Genomic DNA, 18,332 nt, shown 5'->3' on the forward strand with positions numbered 1-18,332 from the left:
AATTATTTTTTGGGATTGATAAAGATTTAAATTCATATGAAATATCCGTTTTTTTCTTGAAAAAGGAAGCAATATCGTTACAGAAGTCATTTGTAATATCAGCTGGTAGAGTGGATTGTAATGTGGTTAAATTTTTTACTATTGAAAAAAGAGTTTTAGGATTACCATTTGCATGTTTTATTTGAGTAGAGTAGAAGGATTTTTTGGTATGTATTATTTCTTTTTTATATTTTTGTAAAAGTGTATAATATTCTTGTTTGCGTACAGGTAAATGATTTTTACTCCATCTTCGCTCAAGATTGTGAAGTTTACGTTTGGTTTTTTTTAAAGATTCATTATACCATGTAGCTGATTTTTTATTATTTGTTTTTTGTGGTTTTAGAGGTACAATTTGATCTAGTGTTTCAATTATGGAATTGTTCCAAAATGTTAACATGTCATATATATCTGAAATTGAATTTTGATTGATTACTGGCATTAATGTATTAAGAAAAAGATCAGTATTAATTTTTCTTTGGCGTAGGTTACTAGAATTGTCATAAGATGAATGGGTTCGATTACTGTGTGGGGTTTTTAATTTACCTGTAGCTTTAATAAGATAATACTTACTGGTAAAGGCAGAAGAGATCATATCACCCAAACACTTGCAGATTTACACTGGCTCCCAATAGAACAGAGAATTCAATTTAAAGCACTATGCACAGTTCATAAGCTAATAAACGACGAAAACTCGGACTAGCTAAACACCGCATTACGACTACATGTCCCCCAAAGAAATCTCAGATCAGCCAATAAAGCTCTACTAACCATACCCTCAGTCAAAACAGCAAAGTTGACCCAAGTTAGAGAGAGAGCACTATCTTTGGCAGGATCATTATTATGGAACACATCACCACTAGAATTAAGACTAATGAAAGAAATAAAACTCTTCAAAAAGGCTTAAAAACATGGCTCTTCAAAAAAGCATTTCACAGTGAGGTAACGGAATAACACATACACAAAGCAGGAATTCACCAAGAAAAAGCAGTATTGCTTACTTTTGTTATTTTCTCACAATTTAAGAATTAAATTATAAAGACAGTTAATAGTAAATGGTAATCACACCCTTTCCCATTTAGAGTATATATCAAACTATGTAACCGTATAATAATGGCACCCTTTGGATAAATTAGAAACCACATATTTGTGCCTAACTGTAAACCGTTGTGATGGTGCTCTACTATACGACGGTATAGAAAAGTTTTAAATAAATAAATAATGATCAGACCATGGGACAGGAGTAATATCTGAAAAAAATTCTATGTTAGATTGATTATAAAATAGTTGATCTAAAGTATTCCCTAATCTGTGAGTAGGAGCTGTTATGAGGGGACTAAAAGCCTAAACCTTGTAGTGCATCTAAAAAATTAGCTATGGTAGGGTTTGCTGCATTTTGTTAAAGTGTAAGTTGAAATCTCCAGCAATAATAGTTTTAGATAAATCACAGGGTAAAGAACCTATAGATTCAAGTAGTAACGAGGATGGTTGATTTAAAGATATACCGGGGGGGACTATAAATCAGACAGATGTTTAGTAAAGATGTAGTAACTAATAACATTTTCAATTCTTGACTCTTTGAGATAACAACTTTTTTACTGGGAGCTAAAGACGATTTGATTATTGTTAATAAACCGCCACCCTCTGCGGTCTATGGCAATTTTCTTATGTTCTTATGTTCTGTTACACACTGACCCAGACAGAGGACCAGTGAGTGAAAGAAATAGAGGAGAGCAGCTGGAAACACTTTTCTGGGCAAGTCTTCCATGGAAGGGGAAGGGGTAGTTGAGGGCTAACCATCAAAGTAGCGTTGTATGACGCTTTGCCGAAGCTGGCTGCCAGTCAGCGTGATGTCCTCGGCTTCTGCAGGTGTACATGGAGGATCCTCGGGTAGATCTGGAAATATGTCTATTGGGATACCATGACATACAGCGATATTATGGACCTGGCTCTTCACCGAAGCCTTCACTTAAACTCGCACACCATCATTAAATTACCTACCACCTATACTACACCATACTGTTATGCTTCTTGATTAATACGCTAGGTTTAATGTATACCCTACTTATTATTTATTAATAGTTCACTGTACATATTTTATATTTCAAATTCAAAAATAATCCATGTTTAATGTATACCTTACTTATTTATTAATTGCTAACTGTTTTTGTTAATGTTCAATGTACACCATATATTTGGTATTTCTATCTGGTTATATGTAAACCGAAGCGATATGTACCAGTACATGAGCTCCGGTATATAAAAAAGTCTTAAATAAAAAAATAAATAAATACATAGCAGAACAGCACTATCTATGCAACTCTGGGTGGGGCATACATTAAAGCTCCCCTGTCTTGTTCAAACAGCAAAATCTACTTTTGGAACTCTAAAAGTGTGTTCTATGACACAGTGGATAGAATGTAAGACCTCATTGTACCTCATCTCCACAGACGTGTTGGGAATAGTAATGGGGTTGAGAAGCCAGGTCCTGCAAAAGTATCCCAAATTTTCTGTGGCAAAGAGAGAATGGCTGCATCACTCATACCACCGTGATTTTGTGTTATCGCTGCCAATCCAGAGCATGCTATAAGACAGTAGACGTGAAGCTCTAGCTTAGCATGAGTCTTAAAAGGCTCTTTCCCAGCCCAGAGTCCATGTCGCCTTTTTTCTGTGACACTATATGAACACTATAGCATTTGCTTATGCTGTTTCAGAACTTCCGAAACTGGAAACTGTGTCTGGGGTTCCTACCAAATGGGTGCATGTTACTCACAACCAAGATGTTTCTACCCGTTTTTAGCACTGCTCTAACACTGAAGCAGTACATCACAGCTGCCACACATGTTCTACTAGCAAAAAAAACAGCAACTTCATGGTATGATTGTGCATGTCCTTGGCTGTTCTGCAGTATGTCCTCCAGAGATACACATTTGTCTAACCTGATACAGTGAATATGCTAGGGCCAAAATGCACAGCCCCAACAACTAATAGGGCCCACCTGATCTGGGAGTCCCTGTAATGTGGACACTAACGGGCCGATACAGTAAAAGTCGCAGGGGAGCTGTATTCAAACGAGGGCCCGCAGGAAAAAGAGGTGCTAGGGACACTAGCGCGTCCCTAGCGTCTCTTTTTGGACAAGAGCGGCGGCTGTCAGCGGGTTTGACAGCCGACGCTCAATTTTGCTGAAGTTGGTTCTCAAACCCGCTCACAGCCACTGCTCCTGTCCAAAAAGAGGTGCTAGGGATGCGTTAGTGTCCCTAGCACCTCTTTTTGCTGCGGGCCCTCATTTGAATACAGAATCGCACGCACAGGCCACTCTCCTGCGACTTTTACTGTATCGGCCCGTTTAGTGTCCACATTGTAGGGACTCCCAGATCAGGTGGGCCCTATTAGTTGTTGGGGCTGTGCATTTTGGCCCTAGCATATTCACTGTATCAGGTTAGACAAATGTGTATCTCTGGAGGACATACTGCAGAACAGCCAAGGACATGCACAATCATACCATGAAGTTGCTGGTTTTTTTGCCAATGTTGGTTCTCAAACCCGCTGACAGCCACGGGTTCGGAAACCGAACACCGGCAAAATTGAGCGTCTGGTTTACGAGCCACGGGCCGATTTCAATTTATTTTTTTTTTTAACTTTTTTAACTTTCGGGACCTCCGACTTAATATCGTCATGATATTAAGTTGGAGGGTGCACAGAAAAGCAGTTTTTACTGCTTTTCTGTGCACTTTCCCGGTGCCCGGAGAAATTTACGCCTACCTTTGGGTAGGCGCTAATTTCTGAAAGTAAAATGTGCGGCTTGGCTGCACATTTTGCTTTCTGAATCGCGCGGGAATACCTAATAGGGCCATCAACATGCATTTGCATATTGCGGGCACTATTAGGTTCGGGGGGGTTGGACGCGCATTTTCGACGCACTATTACCCCTTACTGAATAAGGGGTAAAGCTAGCGCGTCGAAAACGCGCGTCCAATTGCGGGTTAATAGTGCGCTCCACCGGAGCGCACTGTACTGTATCGGCCTGTAAAAGATTATGAATAACAGTTGAGATTTCAACCTTTCCAAATGGAAGTATTTGAAAAGGCAGTTTTAACGTGAACCTGTAGAAAGTGTGTAGGGGCTGGTCACACACAAAGCTTTGAGGCAAGTGCATTGTTTGGACACGCAACATTAGCAGGTCTCTCCAGCATGGAGAGAGAATCTGGGCCCTGGCTCAATGTCTTGTAGACCTATCTATAGAAGCCACTTGTCATGTAACTGATACTGACACATCCGTGACAGCCCCCCGTGTCATTGCCTTTAGCTGGAAACACATAGACAGAGAGGGAATAGAGAAAGAAGCATCACTCTTACCTACAAGTTAGCTGTCACTATAGAGGCTATCTTTAAAATTGTCAAATAGGATCAATTGCCTAAGTATAAAGGAATCTTGCGCAGCTCCTAGGTACCTGGCAACCACATCGAGGATGCGCATTCGAGCATCACAGACCACTTGCATGTTGATGGAATGGAAGAGCTTTCTATTGTGGTAGATCTACTTCCCTGCCACAGGGTGGGATGATGGCTACTTGAACACACTTGATGGCTCCCAGAAACATTGAGAAAGTTGGCAATGGCATAAAACCCTTGCATCAAGTCCTGCCTGTCATGAGGGAATGATATGTAGCAATCAATGCAGTCATGTACAGCTGTTATGATCTGGCCCAGACAACAGGAAAAAGAGGTTTGGGACATTTCCCCGATGACCCCAATTGTCATTTGGAAGGAGCCAGGTGCCATGAAATGCAGGGTGGATAGTAGTTTGGTGAAGCCCAGTATATTGTGGGAACTTTCCGTGACTGGACCCAGATCCCCCTCTGAGTTCTTCACATAATTCCATGATAGCCTGGAGAGCTGAAGTGATAACTGCTAACCACATATTACTCTGGCATGCCCAGCAATGTGGTTTGTGGAGGAAAGATGCACTTGCTGTATCACCGCCATGCCCTCCTGCATAGCAAGCACTGCCGTGTGCCCCAACGCTCTCCCCGTGGAACTTCCCTAGGAGGGGTTTGAACTTCTCTTGCCTGTTGTTGTGGTAGTTATTGTTCTCGTTGTTGTCAACGCCAAGCATCCTGAAGTAGCCAGTATCCTACTACAAGTAAACTTCCCCCCTAACATTGTAGCTTTAGGAAGACAGGTCAGGTACTGGCACAGACTATCTATGGATAACTGAGCAAAGTGATCGTGATCCTTAGCCTCTTTCTTTCTATAAGGTGGAGGGTAGTAAGCCCTGGAGAGAGTTGGAACAGTTTCTAAACTCCAGGGCAAGCCCCATCCCTGCCCCCATCCCCTCCCATTTGACTGAAAAATCAGACCCCTGAAGGCCGAGCCACCGACCCTAGCCCACTTTCTGGACCCCCTCTGCACTTACAAAATAAGCTCTGGTGGTGTAGAGGGGGTCCAGAGCATCCCTTAGGCTATTTCTCAAAATGGCACTGGCTGCCCCTATCACATGATAGGGGCAAAGGCATGGTCTGATCAGCCTAGCGGGTGCTCTAGGCCCCCACTACACCACCAGCGCTTCTATTGTAAGTGCAGGGAAGATCCGGAGGGTGGGGTGCCTGGTGTCCAGGGGCCTGATTTTTAAGTCAAAGGAGAGGGGGGTTGAAGGGTTGGGAGCCCTTCCCCAGAGGTTAAAAGCTTTAAATATGTTTTGTTTTAAATTTCAGATGCTTCCAGGGACAGCAGGGTGGATGGGATAAAGGTCTATGGAGACCCATGGGAGCTTTTACCCACCAGGGAGTGTTAGTCGGGCTGATTGGCCCCTTTAAGGCATGGCCCTGAGAGCATTGAGACATATGTTAGGGTCTATCTTCCTTCTGTCCCTGTACCTGAGCACACCACCTCTCTGGCATGCCTAGGCATGACTGGCCCCACCAAAGGGGAATCTGAACCCGGATATCAAAAACTGGAGCATGCAGCATTATAACTTGAGCTAGAGGGATAGCTTTATTCAGTGGCATAGCTACAGGTGGGCCTTTTTTACTCAGACCCAACACAATTATTTTCTAGATTCAGGAAAGTTTTCTTTGGGGCCAACAGTATCCGGCCAACAGCTACCCAGGGCCACTGAGAAGGAGCCAGGGAATGGCCACAGTCAGCATGCAGCATCACAGCAGGGGCAAACTGGAGACCAGTTTCTTGCTGCACTTTCACAGCGAAAGATTAGGCCAGAGTCTGCAGCAATGGGGGAGAATTTCAGTAGTGGAAGATCTCCTGAAGAATAAGAGGGGGTCCGCAGAGATGGGCAGGAAAGATCAGTGTCAGCCAGAATTTGCAGAGGAAAGAAGATCAGCAGCACCTGCTGCCAAGCTTCAGTAAGAACTACAAGAAACCACACACCCTGGTTTGCCCTTGTACCCCTAAATTAGAAAACTGACCCAGCCATTAATCGAAGGCGAAAGAGAAGCAGAAATGCATCCCAAAGTTAATAAAAGCCACTGCCAGCAAGAAGAAATGGCAGGCCGAGAGAGAAACCACAGGCCTAGAAATGGCCAGAGCCCAAAAGCATCACTGCCACCACATCCAGTCGAAGGTTCGCAGCTTACACTGCCTTCCCCTGTGAATGTGAGACTGCTGGGGATGAAGGACGGGAGGGTGAGTGTGAGACTGCTGGGGAACAAGTGGGGGAAGGGTGAGAGTGAGACTACTGGGGATGAAGGGGAAGTGTGATTGTGAGACTGCTGGGGATGAAGGGGAAGGGTGAGACTGCTGTGAATGAAGGGGAAGGGTGAGTGTGAAACTGCTGGGGATGAAGGGGAAGGGTGAGATTGCTGTGGATGAAGGGGAAGTGTGAGACTGCTGGAGATGAAGGGAGGAATAAGTGAGACTGCTGTGGATGAAGGGGAAGTGTGAGTGTGAGACTGCTGTGGATGAAGGGGAAGTGTTGAGTGTGAGACTGCTGGAGATGAAGGGAGGAATAGTGAGACTGCTATGGATGAAGGGGAAGGGTGAGTGTGAGACTGCTGGAGATGAAGGGAGGAATAGTGAGACTGCTGTGGATGAAGGGGAAGGGTGAGTGTGAGACTGCTGGGGATGAAGGGGAAGGGTGAGATTGCTGTGGATGAAGGGGAAGGGTGAGAGTGAGACTGCTGGGGTTGAAGTGGTAGGAATAGTGAGACTGCTGAAGATGAAGGGGAGTCCGGGGTGGGGAAGGTGTCAGACTGCTGGATACAGAAGTCAGTGCTGGGGGGGGGGGGGGGGGGGCGAATGTGAAACTGCTGGGGTGAGAGGGGACTGGGAAACTGGGGATTGTAAGTGTCATATTGATGGTGATGGGTGTATGGGAGAAGGGTAAGAAAGAGACTGCTGGGGATAAGGTGGGAGTCTGGGGTGTGAAAGTGAGACTGTTTGGGATGGAGGGAGATAGGGGATTAAACTTTCAGCCTCATGCCCTTGTCCTGCCCCAGAAGGCTCTCAAATGTTAACCCTGGTCCACCCCCACCACCAGGTTGTCATTTCCTCTCTCTCATCATGGGGAGAAGGGGCATTGAGACAGAGACTGCTGGGGACAAGGGTTGAGGCTGTTGAAAGAGATTTTGATGAATCGAGTAACATCCTGAAGAGAAAATCGCTCTACCGGGGCAAAAATACAAGGGAGCACGGAGCTAATGTCCATAATCCCTTATATGAACAGATCGACGCCGCCGATGACAACTAAAGGAGGAAAGAGGGACAGGGAGAAGAAACTCCCAAAATGGAGACCACCAGGGACGGTGAGTCCCCCACTCCCTTCCTCCTCTGCGGGGTTTACAATCGCAGACATTAAAGCGGCGATTCACGAGGCTCTTGATGAAAAACTTGATCTGATTACTGCACAATTAGGGGAGGTTCAAGAATCTATCAATGAGCTGACCCCCCGTATAGAAAATGGCTGAAAACAGAATCTCCAGCGTGGAAGACAATGCGTTACAAACAGAACGTAAAATGGCCGACACCGATAAACAGCTGAAAGCCCTGCAAAACAAAATAGAAGAGTGGAAAAATAGAGCCCGAAGGGACAAACCTACGCTTTCTGGGGTTCCCGGAGAGTGTAGAAGAGAGATCTCTCTGTGCAGTGTTGGAAGAATGGCTGGCCTACGACTCTTATGCTCCCGCATCTGCAAGGCAAACTAGTAGTGGAAAGGGCCCATAGGTTAGGAACAAAAAGAGACACTCATAACCGCCCACGGCTAGTAATAGCAAAAATCCTCAATTCAGCCCACAAAGCGGAATTATGGAGGGCTTCGAGAGCCAAACGGGAAATAACCTACCAAGGTTAATGCAATCCGAATTTTCCAAGACTTTTTCGGCAGCGGTTTTTCTGAAGCTCGACGGGCCTTCTCCTCAGTATTGTACCAAGCTGCACCAGACGCGGAATGGAAGTTCTCTTTGCTCTATCCAGCACGATTACGAGTTTGGAACGAGGACAAGCGCATGTTTTTTGACACGGCTTCTTCAGCGCAGGTTTTTCTGGACAAGTTAAACAAAGGGCCAGGATGTAACAATTTAGGAGTCTGCGGCTCCCGGGCGGACACACCGGGCAAAGGTTTTCTGCGACTGCTTGGAGCGGAGGTAAATAAGCCCAGTTCAGAAATGCTTTAAATGGGCACCTGGAGATTCCTTCCTGTATGGGGGGGGTTCACGTTAGTTGTTGGGATAAGATAAGCCACAGTTTGGCATTTTATACGTTTGTCTCTCCAGTTGTCTTATTTCTATACACATATGGCAGGAGATTAAGATGGCGGCGAACAGCGGGACACGAAAGAAAGTGAGGGCGGGGTTGTGCTGGAGCGGTGAAGAAGATGTGGAGATAAAAGCTCACAACGGAGGGGCCCAAAATGAGACAACTGCATACCGCTACAAAACTAGCGAAGGGACTTCCGGAGGGCAAGCCGCCAGTCGCCGCGTATTCCTTATTCAGGGGCAAGCCTACAGGGGCAGTAACCTATGAAAGGGCGCCGGCGATACCTATCGAGATTGGAGAGAACTCACCAAATAAAAAAGGGAGGGAAAGATGAGAAACACCGATGCGGCGTTAGCGCAAATGGTATTCTTGAAGCTGAGTTGCACGCCACACACCACGCGGATAGAAGGCCGGGAACACATCACTCGTTCGCAGGAGTGTTAACGCTGGCAGTCGCAAACCGCATGTACTTCATCTGTTTTGGAACTGCAACCAAGGCAAAACAAGGTGCTGGGGGCACTGTGGATGAACACTACCTGCAAAAGAGATCGCTCGGAGGGCTGCCCTTATGTTTCCTTCCCCCCACACATACCTTAAGGGAATGCTTAAGCCCCTCAGCTGCTGCCCCTGAGTTGGCGGGATGTGGCTCTGTCACTGTTTTTTATTCCTTTTTGTTTTTCTTCTTCTGAGGACGGCCGACGAGAGCACCAGACAAGAGGCTCGTCCCGTGCTAGAAAATCCAACCAACACGGACAGCAACACACAAACCGCCCAAAATGACATAGAGATAAGACTTGCATGTTTTTCTTTTTTTCTTTTTGCGTTTATTGCATTCATGCACTGATCAGAGCCTCCACTGGAAAATTGGCGATGGACAGTTTCTAGTTTCTCTTCTTTTGTCACTAACTTTACTATAGTGAGTGGTGACCCTGGACACATCTTTGAGATCTCCCATGCCTCCAGAAGATATGGAGGCGTTAAAGGTTTCGGTTGTTTTGGGGTTGGGACAGGGAAGGGGAGGGGAGGGCGAGAGGGAAGGCGGGTACGGCAGGCTAAGGGGGAAAGGGGGAGGGAAAAGGGGTGAGTAGATTGGCCTGCTAAGGATGACGGCTTACAGTCTTACTGGGAACCTATGTGACACTATTGGCTTATCTAGTGTCGCTTCTGTCTGTAACCTTATATCAATTGGGAACGATAACTGGGAGGAGCGTGGGGGGGGGGGCTAAGCTGGGGGCCCCCTCTCTACCTGATGGGAGCGAGAGACGCAGCCGTACTTTACACATACTAGCTAGTAATGTCTAAATTGCTATCCTGGAATGTAAATGGGCTGGGTTCACCAGTAAAACGGAAAAAGGTCTTGTCCCATCTTAAGCGTCTGCATGCAGAAATAGCTGGCATTCAGGAGACCCATCTTACCGCGCAGGAAAAGCCAAAGCTGCAAAGAGAAGTGGGTATGCAGTGTAACTTATACGCAGCGGCCCCCCACAGGAAGGAGGAGTCGCGATTTTTGATACATAAAACTGCGAATTTCCAAGTTTCCCTCTCCATACCAGACCCTGAGGGCCGGTATCTTATCCTTACAGGGCACTTGGGAATGGCAGACAAGTTACCATTTGTAACATTTTATGCCCCGACTGAATTATAAAACCACCAATTTTTTGGACCTGTGGCAATTTATTACAGGTGCATACTCAAGGCACGTTATACATATGGAGACTCTTTAACTGTGTCCATGGTGGGTCCCTGGATAAAAGCGCTGCACCTCCAACACCGTGTGGGGGAGGAGCCGTATAGAAACAAAAAGGAGTAGAATTCTTTGTCACCACCTAGCTCTCCTGGATGTCTGGCGGAATACTTCACCCCCAGGAAAGGGACTACACGCACATTTTCCCGTTCGCACAACACGTTCTCACGGTTAGATTACATTCTCACCTCTCAACAGGTCTTTTTCACCGTAGTAAATGCAGAGATAGAAGTGCTAGCTATATCGGATCATGCCCCAGTTTTCTATACAAATACAAACAACCCAACACATGCATCACCCATGCTTGTGGCGATTTTCCAACTTTCCTACGAGAAGATGTTAAGTTCAGGGGACTTTTCTAAAGAACAATGGAGGAAAGACTACGCATATCATAACAGTCAGCACCCTGACCACCCCGCAACTTTATTGGGAAGCCGCGAAAGCGGTGCTCCGAGGAAGAAATAATCGGCCATATGTTTACACTTGCGTAAACAAACGAATAAAATCAGTCCATTTTAGACCTAGAGGTCTTATTGAAACGTTGCAAAAAATCAATGAACCGCCACAACTCCAATGCACATAGAACTGAGTTTTATAGCATACGGGCCGTTTTAAATACACTCCTGGATGCTAGCGGCAATCGTTATTTATGAAAGGGCAGAAAATCCTTCCTTCAACTATTGGAATAAGCCTAGTCGCTTGCTGGCCAATTAAACAAAAATAGAAGGACAGAATCCTCCTATAGTAAATTTGCAGACCTCTTGCTGGACGGCTTACTCCAAAGAAACGGAGATAAGAGACATCTTTAGACAATTTATAGGAATTTGCAATACCACAGACACTACGGAGGGAGGGGAAACAGAGGAAAATTTTCAGCGACATTACTATACCAACCCTTCGAGCTCCCAACTCTTTTTTTTAAATCGCCCGATTCAGACATTTGAAATTGCCCAGGTCATTTCAGCTGCGCAACCGGGCAAATCACCAGGCCCGGACGGCTTTTCATATGATTTTTACAAAATACTAGAGCCACTTATCATTACACCCCTGACAGAATATTATAGGAGGGGCTCAGGCAAGACTACTTTCCCACTCACTTCAACGAAGCCCATATTATAGTTCTCCCCAAACCAGGGAAGGACCCAGTGAGTCCTTCCCTCCTATAGGCTGATTTCTCTATTAAATTGTGACCTCAAAATATTAGCAAAAGTCTTAGCGGAAAGATTAAAAGTTTCCTTCCCAACCTGATTTCACACCATCAGACAGGCTTTGTCCGAGGGCGCAAGCCTAACTCGAACATTATAAAGTTACTTACCGCCATGACCATCTGCCAAACTCAAGATATTCCGGCCCTGGTGATCGGCTTTGATTCAGAAAAGGCTTTTGATCAGGTGGCGTGGCCATACCTTTTTTCGGTTTTACGACGTTTTGGGATTCGAGGGGACTTTTTGAAATACATCTCATTATTATACCATGCCCCGACATCACGTATCTGGGTGAATAACGGACTATCTGACGCAGTAGAAATACAGCGAGGGGTTCGGCAGGGATGCCCTCTATCCCCTTTGCTATACATACTTTCCTTAGACCCCCTTTTGAGGAAGGTAGATGGATGCAAGGAGGTGAAGGGTTTTGGAGGCCCAAAGCATATTTTTAAAATTGCCGCCTTTGCGGACGACTTGCTAGTTTACCTGACGCAATCTCGCAGGTCCCTTCCGGTTGTGTTGAGCCTTTTGGAGCAGTACGGACAGTTTGCGGGGCTTAAGATTAACTTCACCAAATCCGAGGCCTTGGATGTTACAGATTCCATACGCCTACACTGGCACGGAGATTTTCCTCTCCAATGGGCAGCTGACACCTTAAAATACCTGGGTCTACGTATCCCCAAAAAGATGACCCACTTCTATAAAGCGAATATTCACCCTTTGTTAAACAGGTCTCAAGCCACTCTGAAAAGATGGGCGTCCCTTCCACTGTCATTAATGGGGCGCATAAAACTGTTCCAAATGGTTCTGCTCCCCAAATGGCTATACATACTTCAATAGGCTCCTTTGTGGATTACTAAACGGGATCACCATAGATTCCAACAGGCACTACGCTCCTTTCTATGGAAGGGAAAGAGGTCTCGCATACCTATGTTGACTCTGATGTTACCTACGGACAGAGGGGGGCTGGGATGCCCTAATTTGGTTTTGTATAACCTAGCGTGCAGTATGAGATATGTCAAAGATTGGCTTTTTGCTTCGACCTCCTTTACCCCATATTTACAGCTCCTAGAATGGTATGGGGTTGCTTCACTTAATCCCTTGGTACAACTTTCCAATCAGCTGATCCCCAATCATATTAAGGTGCAAGGACTGTTGCAGACATGTCGGAAGGCCCTGGCAGTTGTTTTGTAAATTAGGATTACTGCCGAACCCCCTTACCTCACTTCTTACAATAACTGGTCACGATCTCTTTCCTCCTGGGAAAACCAGCAGAGTATTTCAGCGGTGGAAGGATTCGGGGCTAACCTACATATTTGAGCTGTATGACAGACAGACGGGAGATATACTACCTTTTCAGGTCCTCCAGCAAAGGTATTCCTTGCTAGGGGCAGATGCATTTGCATATAACCAGGTTACACATTTCATTAGGGCAAACAAGACCTATCTTACAGACACCTCAGAGGCCCAAAAAGCGAGGGAAATGGTTCAGGTGGGGAAGGGGAAGAAGATCTCGGTCTCTTATTTTTATAGAGAGCTTACGGGTTATGGGGATCCAAGTCTTCTACATCCGGTATACACTCGATGGCAGACATGGTCTTTGTTTGCCTTAACATACTCCGAATTTCTGCAATGTTTTCAGGATATACATATGTTATCGGAAAATGCACTGTTACAAGAAACACAGTACAGATTTCTTTGGCTAAGCCATATTATGCCTAAACGAGCACACCAAATGAAAATTGCGCAGTCACCCCGGTGTCCCAAGTGTAACAATATAGACAGCAGTCATTTTCACTGTTTCTGGGAGCGTAGAGGTATAATCACACTTTTGGAAGCAAGTGCACCAAACCTGCGCTAAGATTTTGAAAAGGGTTTTACCGCCTGGCCCTAATCTGTGGTTCTTTGGTTTGAATGATGCAATGCCCACCCCACTATCTCAGCCGGAACGTCTTTTTGTTTTAAGGGCGGGACTGGTGGGGAAACAGGTAATTCTGACCAACTGGCTGGTTACAGCAACTCCTAATCATGAACACTGGTTCAAAAAAATGGTACGCTTGTGCTCTATGGAACATGCCATTGTGACACCAGTAGAGCCAAAGAAATCTGTATGTACCTCGCAAATATGGGCTGCTTTCACTGCACACCTTAGTCCTAGAACTCGAAACCATGAAGACCCGTGGCTTCTGCACCAGACACCCCTCTATCTATGAGATGCTGGGAGGACCCTACAGCAGACGATGACACTCGGCACGACGGAAGAAGCAACTAGAGAACAGCTCGATACCACTTATTTATTTATTTATTTATTTAAAAGAATGTATATACCACTTTATAAAATTAGTTTTTGTCAAAGTGGTTTACATTGGAAAGAGTAATAAAATAAAAAAGAATAAAATAAAATTATAGAAAAAGGTAATAAATAAATAAAATTAAAAGTACATAAAATTAATTAATAGCTGGAACAAATTCTAGCTAGAAATAAACAAATATTTACTAAAGTAAATAAAAGTAAAACTGTTGCCGTGGAACTTGCTATTAATATGGAAGGGAGGGGGGAAGGAGAGGAAGGTAGAAAAGTGACAAAGTAAGACCGAAAACTAGGGAACAAATGGGAAAAAAAGGGGGGGGGGGAAATGAAATGAAAAAGAATGATAGTGGCTGTAAATGAGGTGGTGGAGAAGACTTTATGTTTGTTCTGGAGTAAGTGTTTTAAATGCTAATTGAAAAAGATGGGTTTTAAGTGATTTTTTGAAATGGGAAGAATTTGAAATTAAACGAAGAGGATTGGGAAGGGAATTCCATAAAATGGGTCCAGCTACCGAGAAAGCTCGTTTTCGGGTGACTTCTAGCCTTGCTAATTTAGGAGAGGGGATATCTAGGAGATTTTGGGTAAGAGAACGTAAATGACGGGTAGGTTTGTAGATCCGCAGTGATGAGCAAAGCCAGATGGAGGTTGGGTTATGGATCAAGCCATGAATAATAGACAGAATTTTAAATTGTATCCTAAATTTTACTGGGAGCCAATGTAGTGATTGAAGGATTGGGGTGATATGGCTGTGTAGAGGGGTCCTGGTTAATATTCGGGCGGCACTATTTTGAATCAGTTGAAGGGAATGTAGAGAGGAATCAGGTAGTCCTAAATAGAATGCATTGCAATAGTCTAATCCGGAAAATACTAGTGATTGAAGAATGGTTCTATAATCACGGTAGAAGAGTAATGGACTAAGATGTTTTAAAAGTCGTAGTTCATAGCAGGATTTTTTGGTAAGTGAAGAGATTTGTTGTTTCATGGAGAGATCTGAATTAATAATTACGCCTAGATTAGTGGCATGACGAGTTATGGGGATAGAGATGTTATTTATTGTCAACTGTGTGGGTGGACCTATTGAAGAATCTGTAATAGAGGAGAGATGTATGATTTCTGTTTTTGAAGAGTTTAATTTTAGTCGGTTATGAGAAAGCCATGAATTTATGGTAGAGAGGTTTAAGGCCTAGTCCTGCAGTATGATGGACAACTCTCTGAAGGGGAAGGGGCGGGGAAGGGGGGGGGGGGAGGGGGAGAGACTGGATGGGGTTTGTTTATTGCAGTTACTGTGTTTCTAAGGTGATTATTATTGTAATTGAAAAACTCTTAATAAACACAATTTAAAAAAAAAAAAAAGAGATTTTGATTCAGGAAACTTGACTGACATGACAGTATATACATGGGTTGCCAAAGTAGTATATAAAATGTTAAAAAAGAAAGGAATGTTTGTAAATGATTTACATAATAGTGATCACAGTACAATTAAATTACAGATTAAAGAGAGAATAATAACAAAAAAAGCTTCCAGGTTCTGGTGCTGGGTTCATATGGTTTCTAGTAAGATTGTTTTTGACCTAGTGGCAGGATACAGCATATTTTGTTGCTAAAACTGTTTTTCCTGTTTTGTTTTCTTTTGTAGTAGAGGATGGATGCACTTTTGGAATAAAGATGGCATTTTGCAGGATTATTTTCAGCTGATGTATTTTTGGATATCTTATGCTTATTATTGCACTTTATTCTGGTTGTAACTGCCTTGGGTCTCCTTTGGTATGAGGAAGATGGTATATAAGTGAATGTTATGTTCTCCCAGGAGTATATCCTGCTCATTCTTCTGTGGGAAATGTTTTATTTTTCTGTCAGTTTTGGGAAATGTGCATAGCTAATATCTTGGTATTTTGCACAGTACAGGAAGAAATGCATTTTTTTTCTCTGGTGTTGTACTGCAGGCAATCTTGCTTCTTGGTGTTTCCAGTTCAGCTTTTCTTTGTATATTAATATTTGTGGTCACTTATTCTATGTTTGAGGATCTGTCTGTTTTTGAGGATCTGTCTGTGTTTTGCATGAGCACCCGAAGTGTTTCTATGCAGCAATCCAGTCTGTTCTGTTTTCTAAGCTGCACCTGCCATTTCTAGGGAAATGCTTATCAAACTTTCATAACTATTGTACCCCTTTCAAGAGTTTTAGATATTTTGTATAACCCTAGTGGCATGAACAGGTAAAATTCACAGTAAATACTATAGTCCCTATTCAGAAAATGCATTACGTGTTAACATGCCCTATTTAGTGCAGGCCCCATTATTTTCAGTGAGACCTATTCACTAATAACATGTTTTGGTATGTTAACATTTAACGCACTTTGGGGTACATTTTCAAACCTATGCATGGGCGTACATGTGGATGTTATAAAATCAGGCGCACGCATGTTATAAAATCAGGGGTCAGCACGCGCAAGGGGGTGCACACTAGTGCATCTTGCGCGCACCAATGCCCGCAGCCTTCCCCTGTTTCCTTCCCCCTATTCTAACCTTCCCAACCCTTCCCCTAACCTTTCCCCCCCCCCCCCCCAGCCCTACTCTAACCCCCTCCGACCTCTGTCTTACCTTTTGCGCCTGCCTCTGGGCAGGCGCAAGTTGCGTGCGCTGGCATGCGATCCTCTGACACAGTGGCAAATGGCCGATGTGCCGGGGGCCTCTGGCCCCGCCCCTGCCCCACCTCCAGACCGCCCCTTTTGTAAAACTCCGGGACTTAGACACAACCCAGGGCTTTACACGCATCGCCGGGCCTTTATAAAATAGGCCCGGCGTGTGTAAGACTTTTAAAATCCAGCCCTTTCTGAATAGAGGCCTATATTTACATAACAGTGTAATGTTTGGGATTATTTTTCAAATGACAGTTAAGTGCCAACTAATGCACACAAACACATTCCTAAATGTTGATGCTGCTGAATTCAAACCAACCCTAGGAGGAAGTGATATGAATCATTGAGTTTAAAATATAAAAAGTACCACAGTTGTAGCGGACTATTCTAAATCTGTTGCCAGGTGAATTCTAAAGTATTATTTATCAATAAAAGTATAATTACATGGCTCAGACCTGTATGCCTTAGGCCCAGCCAAAAAATCAGTTCTGGCTAGGACACTGGCTTTATTAATTGATTTATTCTTTTCTTTAAAAAGTAATTAAGTTATGAAGTCTTACCAAGATTTATCTGCCATCAATGTACTATGTAACTATATCTGATAAGGTTGAAGCTTTGATGATTGGTGCTGCTGCTCACAAATTTCAAACTTGTCCTAATTCATCCATTTTGCTGTATTTGTCACCATGTGTTCAATGTATACTCGTGTACATTTTGGTGCAGATATTTCTGCAAACCTCCATTTGTATTGTAACTTTAGGTCCACAAGATGGGTAATCAAGCTTGCCACAATAGTAAAAATAACAATGGATGCATCAAATTGTGCAGGACATTACTTCATGATTTGGGAGTTCTGACTTTGTAATTATCCTTGGACTATGGCTTTGCAACTACATGCAGGATCATTTTCAAGCTTGAAAGAATGGTAAAGTTGAACAAGGATGCAAAAGTTAACTCCTTTTGGGGAGTGGACTGTGTGGTCCTTATATTCAAAAAGGTGCAAAGCAGAGAAGGGCCTTTTCAATGTATTATTGTTTGTTGAACACAATATCCTCCTCGTGAACATTAAGGTAAATGAACATGCACAGCTTCTTGTGAACAAATAACTGGGAGGGTTTTTCCCTTTTCTCATGTGCTAACAACTTGAATGGCTACTATAGTCGCTTCTATTGTTTCAGCTTCATTTACACACAGTTATCTCCTTACTAATAAACATTTGAATCTCCCGTTCAGACTCCTCCCCCAGAGTATTTAAGAGTCTTCTTTAAGTTCCAACACTATAAAAAGTTCAGCAATAAAAATGCAATATAACAATAAATATAAAAATAATGCTGTTGATAACTGCATAAACTGTAATGGTAATCAACTTTAGTGATGTAAACAAAATCTTTGTGGTGCTTTGGAGATATTGCTCATGCTAGGTTTGTCAAAGAAGATTGGATCTGTACAATGTAATGATTGCTATAGAACAACTGAAGTGCATTTCAGGATTAACATTATAATCATCATTTTGGCAGAAAGGACTGGGGAATAGAAAACTTTATTTCTCCAACTTTACTGCGAAACATGAGAGGAAAAGACATTAAAAAAGCCATTAGCTTCCACATGAAGAGGAACCAAAGCTTGTTGGAGCCAAGGCAGAAGGTGAGCAAGATCTGAATATTAATATTTTCAGTCATGGGACCTGGGCT

General features: G+C 43.7%; 1 protein-coding gene across 5 annotated transcripts in view; it reads left to right on the forward strand.

Moving 5' to 3' along the window:
• The window catches only part of FRMPD1 (FERM and PDZ domain containing 1), a 504,405-nt gene that overhangs the window by 449,054 nt on the left and 37,019 nt on the right, over window positions 1-18,332 (forward strand). For all 5 annotated transcript variants that reach the window (XM_029603113.1, XM_029603121.1, XM_029603130.1 and 2 more), the window contains one exon: window positions 18,159-18,285. In XM_029603113.1, coding sequence (XP_029458973.1) covers window positions 18,159-18,285 — 127 coding nt within the window. The remainder of the gene's footprint in view (window positions 1-18,158; window positions 18,286-18,332) is intronic.

This window comes from Rhinatrema bivittatum, chromosome 1 (genome assembly GCF_901001135.1).
Source record: "Rhinatrema bivittatum chromosome 1, aRhiBiv1.1, whole genome shotgun sequence".
In the NCBI taxonomy this organism is placed as follows: Eukaryota; Metazoa; Chordata; class Amphibia; order Gymnophiona; family Rhinatrematidae; genus Rhinatrema; species Rhinatrema bivittatum.